The sequence below is a fragment of the Mesoplodon bidens genome, assembly GCF_964165515.1.
Source record: "Mesoplodon bidens genome assembly, chromosome: 11".
NCBI lineage: Eukaryota > Metazoa > Chordata > Mammalia > Artiodactyla > Ziphiidae > Mesoplodon > Mesoplodon bidens.
In genome coordinates this window covers 64,839,057-64,865,683 of record NC_138167.1, presented here as the reverse complement: position 1 = coordinate 64,865,683, position 26,627 = coordinate 64,839,057, and the positions used below count along the sequence as shown (strand labels likewise).

The 26,627-nt window shown below is 47.1% G+C and overlaps 1 protein-coding gene across 1 annotated transcript in view; it reads left to right on the top strand.

Annotated features, from left to right (window-relative positions):
* ACO2 (aconitase 2) overlaps positions 1-26,627 on the top strand; it is a 53,446-nt gene that overhangs the window by 10,691 nt on the left and 16,128 nt on the right. The window contains exons 2-4 of the mRNA XM_081250165.1: positions 18,241-18,377; positions 22,899-23,157; positions 26,465-26,557. Of these exons, the coding sequence (XP_081106291.1) occupies positions 18,241-18,377; positions 22,899-23,157; positions 26,465-26,557 (489 nt within the window). The remainder of the gene's footprint in view (positions 1-18,240; positions 18,378-22,898; positions 23,158-26,464; positions 26,558-26,627) is intronic.

The following is a 26,627-nucleotide window of genomic DNA, read 5'->3' as shown; positions in this document are numbered from 1 at the left end:
ATGAAATCTGTCCTCCTTTTTTGAATGGGAGGAAAAACCCTAGTAAAGGCTATTTAAAAAACAAAAAACAATCTGCTTTGTAGCATTTTACATAATAATTGCTATTATTTGGGAGCTCATTCACATAATTTCAAACCTCACTTAATACTGTGGGTATTCCCTTTTTCCAAGTGAAGAAACTGGGTTCATATATAAAATAGATAACTAATAAGGACCTACTGTATAGCACAGGGAAGTCTATCTACTCAATACTCTATAATGGCCTATATGGGAAAAGAATCTAAAAAAGAGTGGAGGTATGTATATGTATAACTGAGTCACTTTGCTGTACACCTGAAAGTAACACAACATTGTAAATCAACTGTACTCCAATAAAAATTAAAAAAAAAAAAGAGAAAGAAACTGGGTTCAAAGATGAAACCTGCTTGACACCACACAACTAATAAATGGTAGAGCTGGGCCTTTGAGCTATATCTAAGTTCTTTTCACTGTGTAAATAAACCACAGGTCATAATTCAGCCTCCTGAATCAAACCTGCTGGGTTTCTAGCCTGACCTTCCACCATTTCCTGCTTTGTCTTTTACCTCGCACCATTTTGAGTGACCTGTAGCTCCTGCACACTTCACTTGATGATTCTGTATCTTTTTATGTACTATCTGTCCTCTGAGTGCCTTGCAAACCCTTATTTATCCTCCACGGCCCTGGTCAGTGAAGTCTTGCCTGGGCATTCCAAGCAGAGCTAATTTTTCGCTCTCCTGTACTCCTGCCCCTTGTATGTGTTTCCTTCCTCAAGCAGGTCACAGTGGGTTACATTTACTGCTGATTGTGGCCAGACTAAGGTATAAAAGTGTAGGGACTGTCTTCTTCTTCTTGGTATCTGTGTCCTGTTGCTTGGCACAGAATAGGTGTTCAAGTGTTAAAATACAAATGTGCTTATAGGAAATAGGTTACATGATAAGCCACCATCAACCTATTCCATTGAATACTTTTACCCTTCTTGAATGCATTATCTACATGGCAGCCACAGTGACTTTTTTTTTTTTAATGCAGATATAATCCTGCTTCAGTGGCTTCCCATTGCTTTTATTTTTTTTTAATTTTATTTATTTATTTATTTATGGCTGCATTGGGTCTTCGTTGCTGCACGCGGGCTTTCTCTAGTTGCGGCGAGTGGGGCTGCTCTTCGTTGCGGTGCACGGGCTTCTCATTGTGGTGGCTTCTCTTGTTGCGGAGCACGGGCTCTAGGCGCGCGGGCTTCAGTAGTTGTGTCACGTGGGCTCAGTAGTTGGGGCTCGTGGGCTCTAGAATGCAGGCTCAGTAGTTGTGGCGCACGGGCTTAGTTGCTCCGTGGCATGTGGATCATCCCGGACCAGGGATTGAACCCATGTCCCTTGCACTGTCAGGCAGATTCTTAACCACTGTGCCACCAGGGAAGTCCTTCCCATTGCTTTTAGAATCAAGATAAACATTTAACATGTCCTACTGTAAAGCTCATACTTATATGAAAAAATCAAAGCCTGACCAATTGATTGGTAAAGGTACAATGAACCACTTTCTTATTCTGATGGTTCATTACTTATATACAGACTGAGAAGAGTAAGCCGAAGTTGCCAGCTCCTTGGGTCCTAGTTGCATACACCGAAAAGGGTGGCACCAAAACAAAAGGAGCTGATGACTGCACTGAAAGTTGTGGCAGCCCTGATGCCACTAAGCAGGTTTATATCCTGCAGCTCTAGTCTGAAGAGTCCAGGGCAGAAATCTCCATACCTCATCAGATCCTGGGAGGCGAGGAGAAACTGTATCATGACTGCCTCCCAGGGAGATAAGGAGCAAGTGGGAGATGGCCTCACAACTCCTTTAGAGGCCTTCTACCGTCTGGTGTTCCGAGGTATTCTGCCATGACTCAGGTAAACTATAGTTCAAGGTTGCTACGGTGCTTTTCTCATACACCTGCAAGGTCCGTCACAATACCTGGCTCCATTTTACCTCTTAGCCTTATTTTCTGCCGTTTCCACTGCCCTTTGCTCACTTTGCTCTATCCAAGCTGGCTTTTTCTTTCTTCTTTCAACTACAGGTGCTTCCCTGCCACAGGGCCTTTGCACATGCTGTTCTCTCCGCCTGCCAGGTTCCCTGGATTCCTTTTCCTAAACTGCACTTTCTTTGCCTGGCTAACTCCTAGTCAGGTTTCAGTTCTCAGATTAAATATCACTTTCTTGGAAAAGCCCATCCCCTAGTCTAGATGAGGTTCTCCAGCTTTATACTGTTATAGCGTTATAGCTGCTTAACCTTGCTTTCATAGCACTTCTCATATCGTTGCTTCCATAGTCTCTTTAGTGATTACTTGATATCTGTCTTCTTCACCAGATTATAAGTTCAGCAATGGGAGGGACTGTGTCCGTCTTGCTTATCTCACTAATTCTGGCACCACAGCACAACGTCTGGGGCTGGATAAATATTTGTTTAATGAATCAGTACTACTTCAGGTTTTTTTTTTAAAAGAGTAACTTTATTTTTAATATTTATTTATTTATTTGGTTGCATGGGGTCTTAGTTGCAGCAGGCGGGCTCCTTAGTTGTGGCTCCAGGGCTCCTTAGTTGTGGCATGTGAACTCTTAGCTGCAGCATGCCTGTGGGATCTACTTCCCTGACCAGGGATCGAATGCGGGCTGCCTACATTGGGAGCGTGGGGTTTTATCCACTGCGCCACCAGGGAAGTCCCTGCTTCAGTTTTAACTAGGGTGGTAGTGTGGTGGAAAAAGTGTTGACTTGAGAATTAAGTGACTTGAGTTCTGCTCCAAACTGCTGTTAACTAGGTATGTGACCTGGGGCACTCTTCATCTGTCACGTGAAGAAAAGATATCTGGTGATCTGGGGTCACTTTGGGTTTTGATAATCTATGATTCTAGATGAACCATTTAATTAGCCAAGTTCTAGAGGGATGGGACTTAGGATGAGACTCCAACTGCCTACTTGACATCTCCACTTGGGTGTCAGACAGAAAAACTCCCGATCTCACCCCCAAGCCTGCTCTTCCTATTGCCTTCCCCATTTCAGTTTATAGCAACTCCATTCTTCCAGTTACTCAGACCCAAAACCTCAGTGGTATTCTTGACTTTCCTCTCATGCCTCTTGGCCAGTTTGTTAGCAAATCCTATTGTTAGTACTTTCAGAGAATATCCAGACTCCAACCCCTTCTCACCACCTCCACCATTACCACTCTGGTCCAAATCACCACCATCTTTGACTGGGGTATTGTGTTGGCCTCCTATCTGGTTTCCCTGCTTCCTTCTATTCTATGTACAGCAGCCAGAATGGTCCTTATAAGTAAGTTGGACCATGTAATTCTCACTCAGAATTCTCTATTAGCTTCTCTTCTCACTCAGAGTAAAGTCCAGAATCTTTACTGTATTCTACAAGGTGCTATGCAACCTTTTCTTTTTTTTAAAGATTTGTTTATTATTTATTTGTTTTATTTATTTTTGGCTGTGTCAGATCTTAGTTGTGGCACGTGGATCTTCGTTGAGGCATGCAGGATCTTTCGTTGTGGTGCGTGGGCTTCTCTCTAGTTGTGGCATGCGGGTTTTCTCTTCTCTCGTGGCGTGTAGACTGGGTTGGTGGGCTCTGTAGTTTGCGGCACGCAGGCTGTGTAGTTGAGGTGCACGAGCTCAGTAGTTGTGGCGCATGGGCTTAGTTGCCCCATGGCATGTGGGATCTTAGTTCCCTGAGCAGGGATCGAACCCGTGTCCTCTGCATTGCAAGGTGGATTCTTTGCCACTGGACCACCAGGGAAGTCCCTAGGTCCTATGCAATCTTGGTCTTACCTCTTACTGTACTCCTCCTTGTTTATTCTGCTCTGGCCATACTGGCTTCCTTGCTGTTCCTTTTTTTCCCCCCTATATATTTTTTACTTTTAAATATTTACCATTTTAAGAATTTTAAGTGTACAGTTCAGTAGCATCAAGTACATTCATATTGTTGCACAACTATCACCACCAGTCATCTCCAGAACTTTTTCATCTTCCCAAACTGAGACTGTACCCATTAGACACTGACTCCCCATTTCCCCCTCCCCCCAACCCCTGGCACCCACTATTCTGCTTTCTGTCTCTATGAACTTAATTACTGCAGGTACCTCATATAACTAATCACACAGTATTTGTCCTTTTGTGACTGGCTTATTTCACTTAGTATAATGTCTTCAAGGTTCATCTGTGTTGTAGCATGTGTCAGATTCTTTTTTAGGCTTTTACAAATCCTTTGTTAAGTCTAACTAATATTCCATTGTATGTACCACATTCTGTTTCTCCATCATCCATCAACAGACACTTGGGTGGGTTGCTTTTCCACTTTTTGGCTATTGCGAATAATGCTGCTATCAACGTGGGTATAAAGATGTCTCTCCTTGTTCTTTGAACACAACGGGCACTACCTCACTTTGGAGGATCCTTACACTTTCTGTCTAGAATACTCTTCCTTCAGATACCTGTAGGTTGGCCTTTTGTCAGGTCGTTGTTCAATGTCACCTTCTCACTGAAGCCCTTCCCAACTCTCCTACTTTAAATTGCACCTCCCCCTACTTCCCTGGCTCCCTCTCCCAGGGCTCCTGCTTCATTCTCTCATGACACTTACCGACGTCTGACTGAGGTTTTACTTGTTTCTCTGTCTCTACTTGTCTGTCCCCTCCCCGCCCTTAACCTCCCGGAATGTCAGTCCCAAGAGGGCAGGGAGTATTGGACCATTTTGTTCATTGCTGTATCCTCAGTGCCTCGAACAGTGTCTGGCACCCGTAGTCACTCAGTAACTAGTTGATAGATGGACAGACGAATGAGTAAACAAATGGGTAAGGTTTGGTGGTAGGAGGGAGGGGAGACAGACAGAATGACAGTGAAGATAGATGTTTTCCACCAGAGTCAACCCTGCTTATCATTTCTCATATTTCTGGCTGCTACTGAGATTATAAAGTTAATATTAAAGCCTAGCTTTTTCTTCATCCTCATATCTTACTTCTCCAGTGACTGCTACTTTTCCCCAAAGACAGTCTTGTTCTGGGAAAGTTGCATGATAGAGGGCACCAACGTGTACACACAGAATTGAGAGGATCAGTGTGAGGTTGCAGGTTTTACATTTTTTGAAGTAAGGACACCAAAACAACAACCAAAACCAAAACAAAAAAACCACTATATCATTCTCTGTTATCACCATTATTTCTTTTTTTTTTTTTTTGCGGTATGCGGGCCTCTCACTGTTGTGGCCTCTCCCGTTGCGGAGCACAGGCTCCGGACGCGCAGGCTCAGCGGCCATGGCTCACAGGCCCAGCTGCCCCGCGGCATGTGGGATCTTCCCGGACCGGGGCACGAACCCACGTCCCCTGCATCGGCAGGCGGACTCTCAACCACTGCGCCACCAGGGAAGCCCCACCATTATTTCTTAAAAGGGCCTGTTTAACATCAAAGGTATAGAAAGGAAAGACTCAGAGCAAAGAACATGTTTTAAATGTAATGAATTTGACTTTTTAAAAAAACTTGCTACATTTTCTTTATTTTCCCCATTTTCCTGGTGGATAGTTGTGTGCAGGCAGGCGTCAAGTGGGTGGGCTGAGGTTTGGGGTCCTCTGGTACAGTAGGCGGAATGCTGCAGAGAGCCTGGTGATGCTCCGCAAACGCCTCCGGTGACTGTCATTCATTGTCGCTGTTTGCCTTTGATGTTTGTAAGTAATTTTTTTTTAAATTGAGTTATAATTGACATACAACATTGTATTAGTTTCAGGTACACAGCATAATGATTATATATTTGTATGTATTGCAAAGCGATCACCACAATAAGACTAGTTAACGTCCATCACCATACATTTTATGTAACTAATATTTTTAATTGGATAGTGTCTTCAGACTGCCTATGTCGACCTGTTATTGGATCATGAGATTAATGGGGTGCAAGTGGCCTTAAAAAAAGATAATATAGAATGCTAAATGAAAAAAGCCAGACACAGAAGGCCACCTATTGTATTGTATGATTTCATTTACATGAAATATCTAGAATAGACAAATCCATAGAAACAGAAAGCAGATCAGTGATTGCCAGCGGCTGGGACAGGGAGGGTGAAAAGAAAAAGGAGCAGCTGCTCAGTGTGTCCGGGGCTTGCTTTGGGTGATGGAGAGGTTCTGGAACTAGATAGTGGTGGTGGTTGCACAGCATTGTGAATGTACTGAATTGTATGTTTAATAGTTACAATGGTAGATTTTACCTATGTGTATTTTACCACAATGAAAATAATAATAGAGAATAAAAAGTATCAGTGTACATTGCACATGTCAGGTATTGTTTAGTGAAACTTCGTGTGAATTACACACACTCTCAGTACCTGCTGCTGGTAAAATGTATTTTTACCAGCAACATAAAATGTATTTTGTGCCTGTGTGTTTTCAGTCAAAATTTGGAAGTCCCCTCTCAAAGGCTCCTCAGAACATCCTGTGGCCAGTATATGGATGTTGCTAGGATACAGTGGACTTTGAATGACTTCCTCCTTCCCTGATGACTCTCCACAAATGCCATGTGATTTTGAGCAGATCACTCATTCTCTCTGGTTTTTGCATCTGTAGCCAGTGTTTTTGATTTTTTTTTTTTTTTTGTGGTACGCGGGCCTCTCACTGTTGTGGCCTCTCCCGTTGCAGAGCACAGGCTCTGGATGCGCAGGCTCAGCGGCCATGGCTCACGGGCCCAGCTGCTCCGCGGCATGTGGGATCTTCCCGGACCGGGGCACGAACCCGTGTCCCCTGCATCGGCAGGCGGACTCTCAACCACTGCGCCACCAGGGAAGCCCAGTGTTTTTGATTTGAACCCAAACATGATCTTGTTTGAGCCCTGAGGAGGCCTTAGCCTCTTTTTCACTCGACCACTCATATTTCCCTGCCTTCACTGACCCCTGTACCTAACGCATACAATAGCCACTCTAACACACTATCACACCTTCTGTTTTCATGTTTGTCTTATCCCACCATACTGTGGTCTTGAGGGCAGGGAGAACGTGGTGGTCTTCTAGAGTCTGGTGTGGTACAGCTAGACTTTCCCCAGGTGTGCTGTAGCAAATAACATACAGGTGTGCAGAGATAATGACCCCCCCCCCCCCATCCCCCAGCAGCTAAGGCTGCCAGTTGCCTTCCAGCAGCAACCTGGTCTGTTTACCAAAAAGAATTATTTTGTTCGTGGGCCTTAACTTGAAAAAGTTTGGGGGCCATGTGGAAACAATTTCTGGCATTATTTGTTAAATGACAGGGATTATTCTCCATATTTTATGAGTATTTTAAAATAGAGTAAACAGTTTGACCATGCAGGGAGCTAATAATGGGTAGCGTTCTGAATCTGGTGTGCTTTCTGTGACACCACACTGGGTTGCATTTGACGTGTGCACATAATGCATACCTTTACATCCACATCTGTGTGTAAATGAAGGCGAAGGCTGTGGCTACTCCAGAAAGACCTGAGCTCTGGGGGTTTTCTTCCTTGGTACAGATTAATCTGTTCGGACGTTGCTATGCTTTCCCCTAGGTGTTTGGGAATAAGTGGGTTTATCTGATGCCTGCTTACTGGGGAGGAATATTTATAGAATCTCTGAGCTGGAAGGAACTTTGGAGAATGTCTAGTCCGGTGGTTCCCAGATATGGCTGTATCAGAGTAACCTGTAATCTTTATTGATGCTTAAGGCTCCACCTCAGGTGATTCTGATTGAGAGGTCTGGGAGCCCTTAGGGCCTAGAAGCTGTTTCAGTGAAGCCTCCCAGCTGATTTTGATGCAGCCAGAATGATCTGCTTCTCCCATTTTATAGAAATGGAGGGACTTCCCTGGTGATCCAGTGGCTAAGACTCCTCGTTGCCAATGCAGGGGGCCCAGGTTCGATCCCTGGTCAGGGAACTAGATCCCATGTGCTGCAACTAAGAGTTCGCATGCCGCAACTAAACATCCCGCGTGCTGCAACTAAAGATTCTGCACACGGCAACGAAGATCCCACGAGCTGCAACTGAGACCTGGCGCAGCCAAATAAATAAATAAATATCTTTTTTAAAAAAAGAAAGAAATGAAAAAGAAGGCACAGAAAAGCTAGATTATTTGTACAGGGGTGCATTGTGACCGAACTCAGAGGACAGATCTCTGGACTCCCAACCCCTGAATGTTCCTTCTTGGCCCCCACCACCTCCTGTCACGGGGAATCTCACTGTCCACCATACTGCACACAGGGAAATGACCCATGGGGTGGGCACTCTGAGCTTGATACCTTCACCCGAATGTTGGATTTCAAATTTGGGGTTCAAGGAGAAACCTATAGTGATACTAGGGAACTTTGGTTTTCTCTACACCAGCTAAAAACAGCTTGCTGTCAGTCTCTTTCCAGCCACACAGTATCACCTTAATACAAATTTGGGGAATTATAGGAGAAAATAATTTTCTGTCTGAACCCAAACCATTTTTTATAATGTTCATTTCCTTTACATATTTAGAGTTATTTCTTGAAGATAGAGTCTCAGATATGGAATTACTGAGTCAAAGGTATGGATGTTCCTGTGGACGTCTTATTGACAAGCTGCTTTATGAAAAGATTGCATTATTTTGCTTTTAGTCCACAGCAGGCAGTCTGCAAGGATATTTATCTTTGGTTCCGAGCATTTAATTTTTAATTAAAAACTAATGTTGGTTACATTCTTTCTAATTATAAGAAGTATTATAATGATTCATTTGTAGAAAATTTAGAAAAAGTCAAGAAGGAAATTTAAGCCATTATGTCTAGTGCATGGATTTAACCATACTTGATGCCTTACTTTAAAGATTTCTTGTCATGAATTTTTACACATAAGGAAAAGTAGAAAATAGTACAAAGAACACCCATATACCTACCATCTAGAGTCAACAGTTATCAACATTTTGCCTTATTTGCTTCATCTATATATATATATATTTAAATTTTTATTGGAGTATAGTTGCTTTACAATATTGTGTTAGTTTCTACTGTAGAGCAAAGTGAATCAGCTTATACGTTTATATATGTATATCTCTTTTTTGGATTTCCTTCCCATTTAGGTCCCCACAGAGCACTGAGTACAGTTCCCTGTGCTATACAATAGATTCTCATTAGTTATCTTTTTTTTTTAGTTATCTATTTTATACATAGTATCAACAGTGTATATGTGTCAATCCCAGTCTCACAATTCATCCCACCCCGCCATCTATATATTTTTTATTATTTTTTTTTCTGGACCATTTCAGAAGAAATTAAAGACATTGTGACACCTCATTCTTAAAAGCTTCAACATTCATCTCTTAAAACTAAGTCAATTAGCTATATAACTACAGTATCATTTTCTTAACTTCCCCACTTCTCCCAAGAATGTCTTTGGTAGCTATCTCTTTTCAAATCAAGACCTAATAAAAAATTTGCATGCTGGGCTTCCCTGGTGGCGCAGTGGTTGAGAGTCCGCCTGCCGATGCAGGGGACGCGGGTTCGTGCCCCGGTCCGGGAAGATCCCACATGCCGTGGAGCGGCTTGGCCCGTGAGCCATGGCCGCTGAGCCTGCGCGTCTGGAGCCTGTGCTCCGCAATGGGAGAGGCCACAACAGTGAGAGGCCCGCGTACTGCAAAAATTTGCATGCTGCACTGATGTTACTTTTTTAGTCTCTTAATCTAGAACAACACCTCCCCACTCCCACCCTGTCACACACACACCGTTTTCCCCCATGACATTGACTTGGAAGGGACTAGCCCAGATTCTCACAGACTGTTCGCATTCTGGATGTAATTGATTATTCTTTTATTCCTTGCATTTTCCTTAAACTGGAAGTAAGGTCCCAAAGCTTTCTTAGATTCACGTTAAACATTTTTTGACAAGAATTCTTCATAGGTGACGCTGTCCCATCGGGAGGCACGAATGTAAGGTAGTCTTGCTGTTGGTGATGCTCTTTGATCTCTGGGTTGAGGTGGTGGTAACCAGATTCCTCTAGTGCGAAGGTACATTTTTTTCCTTTTACGTAGTCCTGATAAATTCCTGTAAGTTAACTTGCTGAAACAAAGGGTTTGCACATTTTAAAAAACCAGAACACTTGATTATTGTCTAAGTGCTCCTGACCGATCCTGCCATGTATGCTACACTACAGTCAGCATGCTTTTCTGCACCAATTTGTCTTGTTCATTCTTTTTTTTCCCCAATTACAAAAGAAACTTGCATATATCATGCAGCATTTAAAAGTTACAGAAATACTTAGCCTAGAACATAAAAGTGCCCATAATTCTAATCTCTAGAGATAATTGCTGTGAACAGTTTAGGCATATCGTTTCAATTTTTCCTAAACATATTTACATTTGTTAATTACTGTTATTATACAGAAATGGGCCCGTACCATGGCACTATTTTGCTGTTTCTTATTTTCATTGAATGTGTCATGAAATTTTTTTCCTGCCAGTAAAGGTAGGTATACTTCTTTTTAATTTTTTTTTATTTTTTAAATATTCTTTTTTTTTTAAAAATTATTTATGTATTTATTTGGTTGCACCGGGTCTTAGTTGTGGCAGGTGGGCTCCTTCGTTGCGGCATGCGAACTCTTAGTTGCAGCATGCATGTGCGATCTAGTTCCCTGACCAGGGATCGAACCAGGGCCCCCTGCATTGGGAGCTCAGAGTCTTATCCACTGCGCCACAAGGGAAGTCCCCTCTACTTCTTTTTTTAAATCATGGTAAAATACATATAACATAAAGTTTGACATTTTAACCATTTTTAACTCTTCACTTCAGTGACGTTAACTACATTCACAATGTTGTTAAACCACCACCATCTTATTCTTTTTTTTTTTTTTTTTTTTTTGCGGTACGCGGGCCTCTCACTGTTGTGGCCTCTCCCGTTGCGGAGCACAGGCTCCGGATGCGCAGGCTCAGCGGCCGTGGCTCACGGGCCCAGCCGCTCCGTGGCACGTGGGATCCTCCCGGCCCGGGGCACAAACCCGTATCCCCTGCATCGGCAGGCGGACTTTCAACCACTGCGCCACCAGGGAAGCCCCATCATCTTATTCTTGAATATTTAAAAAGCTGTAGAATGGCATTCCTTCGTGGATGAACCAGAATTTATTCAATCAGTGCCCTATTTTTGGACAATTGTGTTGTTCTTTTAAAAACAGTGATGGGGACTTCCCTGGTGGCACAGTAGTTAAGAATCCACCTGCCAGTGCAGGAGACACGGGTTTGAACCCTGGTCTGGGAAGATCCCATGTGCCGGGGAAATAAGCCCGTGCGCCGCAACTGCTGAGCCTGCCCTCTAGAGCCCGTGAGCCACAACTACTGAAGCCTGCGTGCCTAGAGCCCGTGCTCCGCAAGAAGAGAAGCCACCGCAATGAGAAGCCCGCACACCGCAACAAAGAGTAGCCCTGCTCGCCGCAACTAGAGAAGGCCCGCACGTGGCAACGAAGACCATCAATCCAAATGTGAAGCTAGATAAAGAACAGTTGTCTAAATAAATAAATAAATAAATAAAAACAGTGATGTAGAGAGCGTCTTTGCCAGTCTCTACGCTCATTTAAGTGAGTATTTTTATAAGATAGCTCCCTGAAAGAGGGAAAGCTAGTCAAAAGGTACAAATGTTTTACATTTTAATAGGTATTGCCTAATTGTCTTTCAAAAATGTTCAACCTGTTTACAGTCTAACCACAAGCATCTGAGCCTGGCAAATTATTGATTTGTCCTGTTAACTATTTGCTCTTACAAGGTTAACCAAACTTGCTCTGTATTTAACCTTGCTCAATAAGGAAGAACTGGTTGGTAAAGTAAAAGCAACATTCATTGGTTTAATTAACTGATATTTATGTAGCACCTCCTGTGTATCAGACCTGGTGTTCAGGCATGGGGAATTTTATTATGAATGAACAGACACAGTCCCTCCCTTAGTGGATCTTACAAACTAGTGGAGACAGATATCATCTCACAAATGAACATTAAGAAGTAGTAAAGGGGCATAGATGATAGGAGGCTCTGCTTGGGCTGAGAGTTCAAGGAAGTTTCCCTAAGAAAGTGAAATTAATTTGGAACTTGAAGGATCAATGGGAATTACCTACACAAATGGTAGATTGAGAAGGGGGTGGGCAGAGAACTTTCTAAGCAGAAGAAATGGCATGTGCAAAGGCCCAGTGGCAGATCCCTTTAGACTTCGTACTGGCTACAGAAGTTCAGCATGTTTGGTGCCCTGGAGGAAAGCAAGTTTCTGAATTATTCAGAGACCAAATAGATGAGGTCTCTCTGCCAGGATCCCGTAAGCAGAAGGGGTTTCAGAGGGATGGGAGGTTTTCCAAGGCAAATTCTAACAAATTGCAAGTATGAAGGAGAGACAGAAGAGATGCCACTACAGACCTCAGCTTAGATTTTTAGAATCTCTTAGCCAAAGTTGGAAGGAGGGCAAGTAACTAAGGAGAAACACTGTGGCAGCTGGAATACATCAGAAAGGGGTCAAGAATGTCAAAGGCCCAGATGAGCTAAGGCTTCTGAAAAATGCTGATCAGCCAAAAGCTATGTTTGCAGTAAGCAAAATAAGAGGCATACCCCTTCTGCCAGAATCCAGAAAAGGAGCACAACCTCATCACATCTAATTGTGTGTCTGTCTCCTCCATGAAAATAACACAATATAACGTACATTGAGGGCTTCCCTGGAGGCGCAGTGGTTAAGAATCCGCCTGCCAATGTGGGGGACATGGGTTCGATCCCTGGCCCGGGAAGATCCCACATGCCGCGGAGCAACTAAGCCTGTGCGCCAGAACTACTGAAGCCCATGCATCTAGAGCCCGTGCTCCGCAACAAGAGAAGCCACGACATTGGGAAGCCTGCGCACCACAATGAAGAGTAGACCCCGCTCGCCACAACTAGAGAAAGCCTGCGCACAGCAGCAAAGACCCAACACAGCCAAAAATGAAAACAAATAAATTAATTAAAAAAAAACATACATTGAGCACATATGAACCCGCTCTGTGCCAAGCACTTATAAAGTAGACTATTTCATTTACTGTTAACACTGACGTTTATCTCCATTTTCTCTGGGGAAGCTAAGGCTTGGCGAGGCTAAATAACTTCTCTAGGGCCACAGCGGCTTAGTGATGCTGCTGGGTTGGGCAATCTGACTACAGGTCTTCAATCTGAACCATCACACCATGCTACCTTCCAATGGGAAAGGATGGGCTATGTGGGGTTAGGGGGTAGCAGAATCCAGGGGAACTGGCTCATCCTAGAAAGAGACAGGTCTGCACTTGCATCCTGGATTCACTGTTTGTCACATGTAAGATTTCTGACTTAACCTCTCTGATCTTCAGTTTCCAAATCTGTAGGATGGGAATAACAATTACCTTGTACCACTATGGAATTCAAAATTAGGCACAGAAAATGCTTGGCATGGAGCAGGTACTTAATAAGTAAGGCTATTTTATTTTTATTCTAAGACTACCCACAGCCTAGTCTTCATTTTATATGTGAGAGATATGTGGTCCTGAATGAATGATACGCGGCATCCTTGCCCTTGAGGTCAGTCTTTGGGGTAACCATATTAGTATGATCAGCCTCTTCAGAGTTATACATGACATTTCATACACTTTAAACCTCTCACAGTTCGGCTCTGAAGCAGGGAACAAGGCTGAGATTTCACCCTTTACAGCTGTGAAAAACTCAGGCCTGGAGGAACAAAGTGAATTGCTTAAGGTCTCACAGCCAGGCTAACATCTTACTTTTTTGTTGCGATTAGTAGATAAGTGAAACAGGGAGTGTGAGTGTTGATTTCTGTAGGGCAACTGACGGGTCAGTCAGGCTGTCCCTAGTCGTGAAACAGAAGTGATGGCTTAGTGGCATTTCAGTCAGGTGGTTATTGTTGTGGGTTGAAGACCCGGACCTGGGGATTGTCTCTAAATCGATCACTGTTGGGTTGACCAGACGTCCACCCTGGGGAGCCTGGCCTGGAATGGGTCACATTTGTACTGAGACTTGAATGAACAGCCTGAGAGTTGTGCTTAGTGCGTGCATGGCTGACACGCTCCGGGAAGGCCAGCCTGTCAGGACCTGGGGTGACTGACCCGGACTCCTGTAGAACACAGAGGGCTGGAGGTAGACAGAAACTGGTGCTGAAATTAAACCAAGATTAAGGTAGAGCTCTGCACAGAAAACCAAGTCTGTAGTACAGTGTGGCTTGAACGGTCAGTGAGGAAGGTGGCTATTGAGGGGTTAGGAGGAAGGGAGTGATGCATGTGTCAGCAGTGAGGTGGACAGCCACAAGCTTAGCAAAGGAGGTGACTGTCCCTTTGCCCTCAGCACAGGGCATGGTTGGGCTATTGAAGGATTTAGAAACATGCCACGTAAAGGAAAAGTTGAAAAAACTCAGGGCTACCCTTGGCCTAGAGAAGAGGGGGTTTAGAGAGGACGGTAAGTCCTGTCTTCAGATAGTTCAGGGACCCCCGCCCTCAGCTGAGTTGACCTGGGTAAGGTTTAGGGTTACATTGTTTTGGGCCATATCTCGTGGCTTGCGGGACCTTAGTTCCCCGACCAGGGATTGAACCCAGGCCCATGCAGTGAAGGTGCCGAGTCCTAACCACTGGACCGCCAGGGAAGTCCCAGGATTGTGTATTTTTAACAAACTCAGGAGATTCTGTTGCACCTCAGGTCTGGGAAGCAATATCCTGAGGAAGATGGTTGCGTTTATTTCATACCGTCCAGAGGGCAGACACCCCCGCCACCTGAAAAAGCAGACTGTGCAAGGAAACAGAGGGAGAATATTTTGAAATTTTTCAGAAATGGATTGGTGGTCATGTGGGATGATGAACTCCTGGCATGGGATGGGGTCCAAATAGCTTTTTAGAAGAATTGACTTGATGAACATTCAGGTTGTTCAGGCTTCCTAAAAACTCTTTCCATCCTTATTAATGTATAAACCTGAGCCGTCCCATGTGGCAACTTAACTTTAATTAAAATTGAGTAACATTAAAAATTCCACTCCTCAGTCAACCTCAGCACACTTCAGGTGCCCTGCAGCCACGCGTGGTGGGTGGCTACTGTATTGAACAGTGAGGATCTAGGACGTGTCCATCCTGGCAGGAAGTCCTCTTGGGCAGCGCTAGCTGCTGTGAACAGACATTTGCACATAGTTGGTAAGTAGAGCAGTATTGCGATTAAGGACTGAGCGTGTAGCGGGGTTGATTTGTTATTAACACTACTGAGTTCATCTCCATTTTAGGGGCAGAGCTTCGGGTGAGGGCCTGGGGCAATAGCAGAAAGTGGGCCCGTCAGGCTGGATTGGGTCCTGGTTGCTGCTCTGTGGCCTTGGTCACTCCATGAGGGCCTCAGTTGCCTCACTTGGAAAATAGGCTAATCATAGGTGCCGCTTCACTGGGTGGCTGTGAGGATGAGATGCTTAGCACGGTGCTCGTCTCACACTAGGCACTAATAAATATTCTTGTTTTATCCCAAAGTTGTATTCTGTATGAACATATTATTTTGTCCATTTTTTTCCAATCAGCATTATTACTTAAATCTATTTTTAAGTATTGATATGTGTCCATAGATGGCTTAATTGTCCCGTTACTGTTAGGAATTTGCTACTTTACCTTTTCTCTACACTATAATTATGATTACAGTTATTTGTTTTGCTTACTGGGCCAGACACTAGGTATTGTTCTACTCATTTTTATTTCTAAGGAAACTGAAGTTAAGGGCAATTAATTTACAAAAAGAGAGCGATAGATCTGTGTATAAACATTGGAAAGATGTCAAAGATGTGTTGATAAATGAAAAAAGCAAGTTGCAGAACAATTTGTATAGCTTCTCATTTGTGTGAAAAACACAGAGGAGGCTGAATGCACAGGGGTAATAATAGAAACCGTGCCAAGTACTTTCTGTTACCTCCTAGCCCTCACAATAGCACTGTGTGGAAATGAGTAGTAAGGGTAAATTGTCCTAGATGGCTCAGGTAGTAAATGGCGTGCCAGGTTGAAGTCCAGGTCCCCCCGACTGCCTCTGTGCACTGGGCATCCCACTGTAATGGCAGCAGCAGGCAGCAATGGCCATACCTGCAGCTACAGTGTCCCACATTCCTCTTCTGCACAGGCTGTTGAAAGTCCTTTGGGACTCCCCTGGCGGTCCAGTGGTTAAGACTCCATGCTTCCAGGGCTTCCCTGGTGGTGCAGTGGTTGAGAGTCCGCCTGCCGATGCAGGGGACACGGGTTCGTGCCCCGGTCTGGGAAGATCCCACATGCCGCGGAGCAGCTGGGCCCGTGAGCCATGGCCGCTGGGCCTGCACCTCCGGAGCCTGTGCTCCGCAATGGGAGAAGCCACAACAGTGAGAGGCCCGCATACCACAAAAAACAAAAAACAAAAAAGACTCCATACTTCCACTGCAGGGGGCACGGGTTTGTTCCCTGGTTGGGGAACTAAGATCCCACATGCTGCGAGGCCAAAAAAAAAGAAAAGGAAAGTCCTTTGATTGGTGAGTTCTTCACCCCTACCCAGTAGGGCAGAGAGTGAGGGTCCCCTGGTGGAGTTTTAGCTGGAGGGCAGGTGGATCTGCAGTCTGCAATGGGAGGTCACTCCTGCTGTGGCAGGTCGGGGGGTGGGGTGGCGGGTGGGGTGCTGTTTCCTGATGGGGTCTGCCCTCCTCGCCGGCCACCTGAACAGCGAGTGGCAGCTGTGCATTTGTATTGGTTCAGATGCTGAGGTCGGCAGGGTTTGGCTTTAAATGTCCTGGTGACATATAAAAGGGAGCCTGGGTCAGTGGCTTGAGCTTTGCCTCTTTCCTTGCCCAAGGGTATGACTTCCTAGACGGGGAACACCACTGTTCTTTCCCTCTGTTGCTTCTTTGGGTTCATCTGTTCCTCCTTGGTCAAAATGAACCCTGTGAATTTTGTCATCCACAGTTTAAAATGAACTAATACAGACCCCTTCATAACAGTTGCTTATCTGTTGCTGCATAAGAAGTCGTTGCTCCCAAACTTAGAGGATTAAAACAACAATACACATTTCTCGCTCACAGTTCCTGTGGGCCTGGAATTTGGGAGCGTCTTGGCTGGTGGTTCTGGCTCAGAGTCGCTCAAGAACTTGCAGTCCAGGTTGTCGGCCAGGGCCCTGGTGATCTGAGGGCTTAGGCTGAGGCTGGAGCACTGGCTTGCAAGATGGCGTGCTTACACGCCTAGCAAGGTGGTGCTGGTTTTTGGCAAGAGGCCTCAGTTCCTCTCTAGGTGGGCCTCTCTCAGGACTGCTGAACTGTTTTTTTGGGGTTTTTTTTTGTGGTTTTTTTGCGGTACACGGGCCTCTCACTGTTGTGGCCTCCCCCATTGCAGAGCACAGTCTCCGGAGGCGCAGGTCCAGCAGCCATGGCTCACGGGCCCAGCCGCTCTGCTGCATGTGGGATCTTCCTGGACCGGGGCACGAACCCGTGTCCCCTGCATCGGCAGGTGGACTCTCAACCACTGCGCCACCAGGGAAGCCCTGCTGAAATGTTTTAACAGTGGTGGTGACTGTCTTCCTCCAGAGCCATCAAAGAAAGAGAGAGCCAGGCAGAAGCAATCCTTTTTGTGACCTAGCCTCAGAGGTCCCCTAGTATCACTGTGCCACATTCTGTCCAGTCAGTCGGTGAGTCTGCTGCACATTCCAGGGGAGCAGGATTAGGCACCACCTTTTCATGGGATGAGGAAACATCCAAAGCTTATGCATCGGTTTTCCTCACTAATTTTTCCATCTATTCAACCATTAGTTATTAAATCTCTAATATGTGCCAGGTAGTCCAGATACAGATGAATAAGACAAACAAAGCTTGATCCCAAGCCTCAAGGAACTTATAGGGCAGGCAGGATAGCAGCTACCATTTGGGTGGTGCTTTAGAGCTTAATGAGAACATCCACATATTTTCTCCTTCAACCTTCCCCGTAACTATGTGATCGCTACAGCTGGTTGTATCCCCATTGCCCACCTTTTCTGGCCCTCAGATGATGGAGGATTTTCTTAAGTGGACAGAATTTGACTTTGATGCAGAAATTCTGACTGTAAATCCCTTGCACTTTCCTGCTCCCACAGGCTGTGTTTCTTGTGGCTTCTGCCTCATCCCTGTGCCTCAGGTGAGGAAACGGAGGCTGCAGTCACTGAATAGCTCTTGACACTTGAATTCTTTGCTTTTTTCACCATTCCGTGCTTTCTCTCAGGGGTGGACCGCCCTAAATCCTCCACTGACAGTCACTGCTGTCCTTCTTCTTGCAGAAAGCCCTGGGTGTGCGGCAGTACCATGTGGCCTCGGTCCTGTGCCAGCGGGCCGAGGTGGCCATGAGCCACTTTGAGCCCAGTGAGTATATCCGCTACGACCTGCTCGAGAAGAACATTAACATCGTCCGCAAACGGTAAGGCTGCAGGGCGAGCTGCGGAGGCTGCGAGAGGGTGTTGGTGCTTCTGGTGCCGCCTGCCCCTTTCGGGCAGCGTAGGAGGTGCTTGGTGAAGGATGGCTGGTCGTGGTGGTGGCAGGATCGGGTCGTTCAGGATACAGCGGTCCCTGCTGAGGAAGGGTGTTCCAGGTCAGTGGTGGACCTTCTGTCCTCTCTGCCAAGGAAAAGTCTGTTAGCAAGACGCCTGGAGATGTGGGCCCTAGGGAAGGTCTGAGGCACTCTTCGGTGCTGTGGCCCAAACCTTCCACCCACCCTTTCCAGGACAGACAACTTATCCCTGGGCCATTTCTCTGGGATCTGCTGGGCCCAGTGACTTCAGAAATACATATATTTCCTCTTCAGTGCATAAGCCCAGGGGAGAGCTCAGCCTTGAGACTCAGAAGGAATCTCAGGTGGGATCTTGAGCATATTTTTTTGGGGACCTCTCTTTGCTCATTTGGTAAAATGGCAGCTGTCTTTGCACTGCTGTTCTGTGTGCCAGGTTCTGGGCTAGGTGCTGGCACAGGAGGGATGAATAAGGTACCACAAGAGGATGAGGAGTGGGGGCTGGTAGCGCCAATCAGCACTGCTCCTGAAACTTGAATGACTGCAGACAGAGCTGCGCGCTTGCCTATCTGGTGACTTGGCCCCGGGAGTACGAGAGAACCAGTATGAGTACACAGTGTCCCCATCCCCATTAACAGCTGACGAATGGGCTCAGGTGGAGAAAGCCACCCTGTGAGTGAGTGATGGGACCTGGTCTCCAGGCTCTCGTCCAGTGCTCTGGCCAGTGTCCCACACTTGCTCTCTGTTGCCACTTTACTTCCTCTTTACTGGTATCCTCACTTCAGTTTTACAGGTAGGGACTATCTTAGTCTTTATCTCCAGTAGCCTGCAACATGGCATCATCTAATTATAGTAAAGACCTCTTAATGTACATCAAGGATGTTCATCTGATTCCGGTGGTACATGTAGGCCTTATTGATCAAAATGTGGCCCGTGGGTCAGCAGCACCGGCATCAGCAAGCAGCGCTGGGAGCTTGTTAGAAACGCAGGAGCTCAGGCTTCACCCCAGACCCACTGAGCCAGAATCCGCAGCTTTAACGGGAGCCCCAGGTGACTGGTGTGCACGTCAAAATGTGAGAAGTGCTGGCCAGTTTCCCAGCTGGTTCTAATATGTAGTCAGGGTTGAAACCACTGTCCTCATCACTGTGCAACCTTATACAAATACTTTTTCCCCAGAAAACACTATTTATTCTTAGAGCTCTCAGATCACAGCTCAGTGGAAAAATAATAGATTTTGCTTTAGTCTGCAAAACACTTCCCCCCTGATCTTTATCATGCTTAGAAGGAGAGTTAACATAGAAGCTTGCTTTGAGATAACTTGACAAAAAAGTGTTCATCATTTTGTCTTTGCTTTAAAAAAATTAATCAAAAAAACTGCCCTTTGGTTTTAATTTTTATGAGCAAAATTAACCCTCCCCCTAAAAGTTTTCCTTTGCCTTCTTTTTTTTTTTTTTGCGGTAGGCGGGCCTCTCACTGTTGTGGCCTCTCCCGTTGCGGAGCACAGGCTCCGGACGCGCAGGCTCAGCGGCCATGGCTCACGGGCCCAGCCGCTCCGCGGCATGTGGGATTTTCCCGGACCGGGGCACGAACCCGTATCCCCTGCATCGGCAGGCGGACTCTCAACCACTGCGCCACCAGGGAAGCCCCTCCTTTGCCTTCTTATTCCAACTCTGCACTAACCAGAAAAGTCCAAGCAATAACTTTTAGCATTTTCCAGATTAGTACAGGCAAGAGATGTTCCATTTTCATTGTTGCCATAGAAGAGTGGTTCTCGCTGGAGGTGGGGTGAGGGGTCGATTTTGTCCTCTAGGGGAATTCCCCTGGGGAATGTCTAGAGACATTGTAGGTTATCATAACCTGGGGTGGGGTGTGGTTTACTGTTACCTAGTGGGTAGAGGCCAAGAAAATGGTCACACATCCTACAGTGTAGAAGACAGCCTCCACACTAAAGAATCATCTGGCCCAAACTGTCAGTCGTGCCATAGTTGAGAAACCCTTCCATAGAGAAAGAAAGCAGAAGTGAGGCTGTTCTAAAAAGATGCTAGTGGATTAAAATAGATGTAAGAGTGTTTTAGAGGGCCGGGGGATTTGCAGGGGGACGATTCCTCCACCCTGTGACAGAGAGGCCTGATTCTGTTCCTGGGAACTGGGTCTCTGTCATCCAGTGAAGTCGGGGGACAGATGGACATAGAGGACCCATTTTGCCATCCTTAGTTAATCCTCAAGGAAATGTGATGATGAACTCGTCCTTAGGCTTTTGTCATTGTCAGGCTTTTTTATACAACTTCAGGCATTTGCTGTCAAGGTCTTTGGTTTTAAAGCTCATGTGCTATTTTTCACCTCCCCTGGACGCAGAAGGAGGGGCTGTGCAGTGAGTCACTGCCTGTACACCAGCCTTGGAGATGCTGCCACAAAAGGGGCAGGCTGTACTTCAGGCCAGTGCTATTTTTATTCCAGGTTCTCATGACAGCAGAACTGAGAGATTTTTAGAATTGCCAGTTGCTCTGCTGTTGCCCACAGAGCCAGCACCCTAGGAAACTCTTGCTCTCAAGGGGTTAGGTAAACTTGGGAGTGAGGGGCTAGAACCCAGACTAGCAGAAGGACATTTCTCTGCTTTCCCAGCAGAGTCGTATTGGTAATAGCAACAGCAATAATGATAGTAATTGAACACAACTGCAGGCCGGGCCCCATTCTGAGTTTCCAGATGTTACCGAGAGACAGTATAAAGCCACAATGACTCCTTGCATTCTAGCTCTTCCACTCAGTAACTAGCTCATGACCAGCGAGGGTCAAGTTACTTCACCTCACTGTGCTTCAGTTTGCTCATCTGTGTTGTGAGGATAAAGTGAGTTATATACATCAGAGTGCTCTGGGCTAAAAGTAAGTGCTAAGATAAAACTATAATGACAGAAAGCAGATGAGTGGTTGCTTGGGGATGGGGGCAGGAGGGAGGGATTATAAAAGGGGACAAGGAGACTTTTGGGTGATGGATGTGTGCATTGTCTTGACTGTGCTGATGATTTCACAGGTGTATTCATATGTCAAAACTTACCAGTGTGGGCTTCCCTGGTGGCGCAGTGGTTGAGAGTCCGCCTGCCGATGCAGGGGACACGGGTTCGTGCCCCGGTCCGGGAAGATCCCACATGCTGCGGAGCGGCTGGGCCCGTGAACCATGGCCACTGGGCCTGCACGTCCGTAGCCTGTGCTCCGCAACGGGAGAGGCCACAACAGTGAGAGGCCCACATACTGAAAAAAAAAAACAAAAAAAACTTACCAGTTGTATACTTTAAATATGTGTGGTTAATTACACACCAATTATATCTCAATAAAGCTGTTTAAAAACAAGTATGTGCTATATAAGTGCTATCTGTTATCTCTTTCCAATACGAACCCTGGACTTTAGAGACGGACTGGGAGCTCCCTGGGAGGGACAGTGGCTTATCTGGTTACACGGTGGGTTTAGTACTAGGGTCAGGTCTAAACTCAGAGCCTCTGACTCCTCGTCCCGTGTATTTTTTTTTTTGTGGCTCGTTGGGTGTGAGTGGAACTGTGCCCCTCCCGAGGAGCCTTCAGGTTTGGCCTAAGCTTTGAGAACGGCGGGAGGCAGAGTGTGAGGTCCAGGCACGTGGGGTGGCAGCAGCAGGGAGCCTCAAGGTGCGGGGGGAGAGTTGGTCCGCGCCCACCTCAGTCTGCGCGGGGGAGGCTGTGCCGAGGAGGCAGCTGAGTCCTGGCGGGGGCGGCATCTCCCCGGGGGCTCTGACGAGGAAATAGGGTCTAGGAAGAGGGGCTCGTGAGAGGCCAGAGGCAGCTTCTGTTCTTGAGAGCTGACAGCCACACCTGTCTTCACGGGGTGAGAGCGAGTGGAAGCAGCAGGAAAGGCTTTAGTGTAATAGGGTAACAAGGCCTCCAGCACCTGAGGCGGGTTGGGTGAGGGGTGCTGGTGCGGAGTCTCTGTGTCTCAATGGGGCTGAGTGCATGGGGGAGATGGCCGTGGACAGAGAGAAGTAGAGCATCCAAGGTGAGACTCTGGCTGTGAACTTGAGCTTCGAACATCACCCTGCTGGGTCTCTGTTACCTCTTGGTCGTTTTACTAAATGACAAGGATACAGTAAGGATTAAAAGGTGAGACATACATGGAATAGGTGCCCGTCAGATAATAGCAATTAATATGCTGGAAAAGCAAATATGCTTCAGGGAGAAATAACCCCTGCCGCCTCTTGTGATGCTGTCGTTCCTCAAGCGGTCTTGGACCTAGCGAGTGCCAGGCGCTGTGCCATGTGCCGGAGCTGCCACAGTGAGCACACCGATTCGTCTCCACCCCCGTGGGGTGCAGGGTCCCCTCTCCCTGCCCGCCGTGTGTGCGGAGAGGGAATGGCTGTGGCGGGCAGGGGACCGTGCAGCTGGTCCCGGGCCATCCCTCCCTTCTCCCGCCAGGTTGAACCGGCCTCTGACCCTCTCAGAGAAGATCGTGTATGGACACCTGGATGACCCAGCCCACCAGGAGATCGAGCGAGGCAAGACCTACCTGCGGCTGCGGCCTGACCGTGTGGCCATGCAGGATGCCACGGCCCAGATGGCCATGTTGCAGTTCATCAGCAGTGGACTGCCCAAGGTGGCTGTGCCGTCCACCATCCACTGTGACCATCTGATCGAGGCCCAGCTCGGGGGTGAGAAAGACCTGCGTCGGGCCAAGGTGAGCTGAAGTTGGCGTGGGAGGGGCATGGAGGGGACCAGTGGGTGTGACATGGGATGAGAGACAAAACCCTTGAACTAGGGCGTTACCCCCAAATTCTAATGGACTCTTTGGTTTAGTCTTTTTTTTTTTAAATTTATTTTTGCTCTCTTCTACTTTGAAAAATACCATTTGCCCTTTGTGAAGCTGTTAGAAAATACTGAGAAAACCTAAAGAAAACAAAAATCATCCTTAATCTTACCATACTAAAGGTATTCTTTTCAGGTCCTTTTTCTGTAATAAAACAGAATACTTTATAAGAAAAATGATGCAGATGTTGGGTTCTGATACCTATCACCACTTGCTCTGGAGAAGGGACTTTAAAGTTCCCTTGCTGCCACCATCACATGTGATCACTCGTGCTCTTGCCTGGCCCCTGGGGACCTTGTCGGGGAGGTAGGCGAATAGTGTCGCTGTTGGTAAATTTGAGGCGGCCAAGGCGCGTGCATCAAGTCCCACAACTGCATGGGGGCGAAGTTAGGACCAGACCCATATCCCTTCTCCCACTCAGGGCCCTCTCTTACTGATTGACCCCCTTTGTGGGCTTTCTTCTGTGAGTTTCGCTTAACAAGGTAGAAGGGGCTGGATGCCACGCTGAAGAGTTTTCCCCTTGGATTCCTCTCACTCTTATGAATCCAACCAAATTTGTGCTCCTTCCTCCAGGCTCTGCTTGTGGTGCCTTTGTGTGTGTCTACTCTTGGCAACAGCAGGTCTCTCCCAGCTCTGGGCCTCCACCCTCCCCCCGCCCCCATCCCTCGCAATGGAAGTGGGCACTGCTCTTGGGGGGCCATTGGCAGGAGCTGAATGCTGGCAGGGCTGCAGCCCGGCTGGGCACAGAGCAGAGCACGCAATTGAAAGTGCTTCGGCTCCCAGGGTCAGCACGGCTCAGAGAGCCTCTCAGACCCATGGGAAACGCTCAGGGCAGCTTTCCCATTCAAGCCCCTTCTTCCTACCTTGGCCTGCTTGTTTGTGTCCTGGTGGCACAGCAGCTCCACTCAGCTGAAAGAGCCCAGCCTTCTGACTGGTGGTTTCCATGTTAGCAGCAGCGGCGGTGGTAACTGGTAACATTGCAGGGGATCCTTCAGTGATGTGAACTGGGTCCGCTTCAGCCCTAGGGGTGAATGACTGCCCGCAGCAGGGCTACCACCTTCAGGGTCTGGCCCTCCCCTTACTTTATAGTTTTAAAATCTACCTTCTGGAGGTGAGATTCACAGAATCATAGGATTTCAGGACCCATTCCCTCATTTATTTAACAAATATTCATTGAACATTAATGATGTGCCAGGCACTGTGCTAGGTGCTGGGACTCAGTGTGAACATGACAGACAGGGGCTCTGCCTTCTGCCCTCATGGATCTTAGAGTCCAGTAGGGAGACAGAAGCTAAACAATCACACAAATTGGTAACTGCCAATTTGGGAGAGTGTGGAACTCTGAAAGTATAAGAAAGATGTCTGATTTAGACTTTCGCGGGGAAAGGACAGCCTCTTTTGAGCATGTAACATGTAAGCTGAGACGTGAACAGATAAGCAAGAACATTCTAGACAGAACAGACGACCTAAAGACCTTGAGGAGGAAGAAACCTGGTACTTTTGTGGAGCTGGAAGGGGGCCTGTGGGCCTGGAGCTCTGAGGTGGGTGGGGGCAGGTACAGGCAGGGCCTTGAGGACTATGGGCGCCCTCCTAGGAGTCGCTGAGGGGTTTACACAGGAGAGGGATATGGTCAGATTTACATGTATTTGCAAAGGGTCCCTCTGGTTGGAGTTCAGAGAGGCAGAGTGACCTGTCCAGGGTCACACAGACCACTGGAGAGGTATCTAGGCTGGGTTCCGGTCGAGACTCTGCCACACCACTCTGGCCACTGCGCTGCCTCTTCTCCCACATGCAGACACACGAGCAAATGCATCCACACAACCAGCTGCCTCCTGCCCTCGGTACCAATTTTACAAGTGACTGATTTATAAACGAAGAACCCAATATATTAATTATTAATCAGAAAGAGACCGCTGTGGGGACCTAAGTTCTTTGTCTGCCATTCTTTCACTTGGGGGAACTACACGGGCCCTCAGAAGGATGCATGGTTGGTCTGGAGTTTAAATGAAGGGGGCTGCACGGTATTGAGAGTGTTTTATGGAGGGCCCAGCGGCGCCCACAGTGAGTCCCTCCTCTGCCTTGGAGCGTGGCTCTCCCACACCCAGAGGCTAGCAGGTCTCTATTCCTACTTCCTCCTTTGCAGCTCTGTGCTGTCCGCTATGTTCCCATCCCTTTAGTCCCTGGGGTCTCACCTATCCAGGGACATGCCATGTCTTCCAGATAAACTCTGGCCTCACATCCATGTGGTGGGAAGCCTTCCCTTCCCCCCGAGGAAGTTGTCCCTGAATTATAGGTATAGTGGGTACCATCCTGTTTTTTGTTTTGTTTGTTCAGAACATGGTCCATTTGACGGTCTTTCATTTGGGGCCCATCAAACACATTACCAAGTGTTGAGCACCTACCACATGCCAGACAGTGGTCTAGGTGTTCTGAGATGTAGTCTCTGTAAGGGAGGTAGCCTTATTTCTATTACAACGTAGCCCTCAGCTCTGTGGTTGGACAGGCCTCGGTTCAAACACTGGCTCCTCTGTTTAACCCTGGGATCTCCAGCAAGTTATTTCACCTCTGAGTTTCTGTTTTTGCATCTGTAAAATGGGCTTGGTGACAATACTTCCCCTGGGTTGTGAGGATGTTTAGCGTGGTGCCATTTCCATAGTGGGTATTCAGTAAATGTCAGCTAGGATTACAGACGAGGCATCCGAGGCTCCAGTGGAGAAACAACACCCAACATGAGGCGTGGTGGGACCGGGCTGTCCACTCTGTCCCACTGCTTCCCTTTGACAGTTCCCCTCCCCGACACCATGTCCCAGTTAGTCCTGTAGTCCCATGCTTCCCCCTCACTGCCGGCCTTGGCTGAGGACTTGAGTGCCAGAGGGACCCTTCTACAAACAAGGAAACTGAGACCCAGGGCAGGGAAGGGATTTGTTTTGGACCCACTCCCTGGCCAGGTGTCACAGAACTGGGCTTTGTCTCTGTTCCCTGGTCTCTCTCCTGGGCCTGCCAGCTGAGACTATGGGCCAGCATCCAAGCCCTTTTGGAATTATTTGTAGACGGCCTCCAGGAGAGGGCCTGTCTTCACAGTGCCAGCATTTCAGAGTCAGAGGGGAGGGGAGAGGGAGGGGGGAAACCATGAGCAAACTGTGTTACTAACGCCCTGGTTATTGATTTGTCTCAATAGGACATAAACCAGGAAGTGTATAATTTCCTGGCAACTGCAGGTGCCAAGTACGGCGTGGGCTTTTGGAGGCCTGGCTCTGGAATCATTCACCAGGTAAAGCAGGGCCTGGCCTGCCTTTGTGGGTGGGCAGGGGAGTGGGCTGCCCTTAGGGAACCAGGGAGCA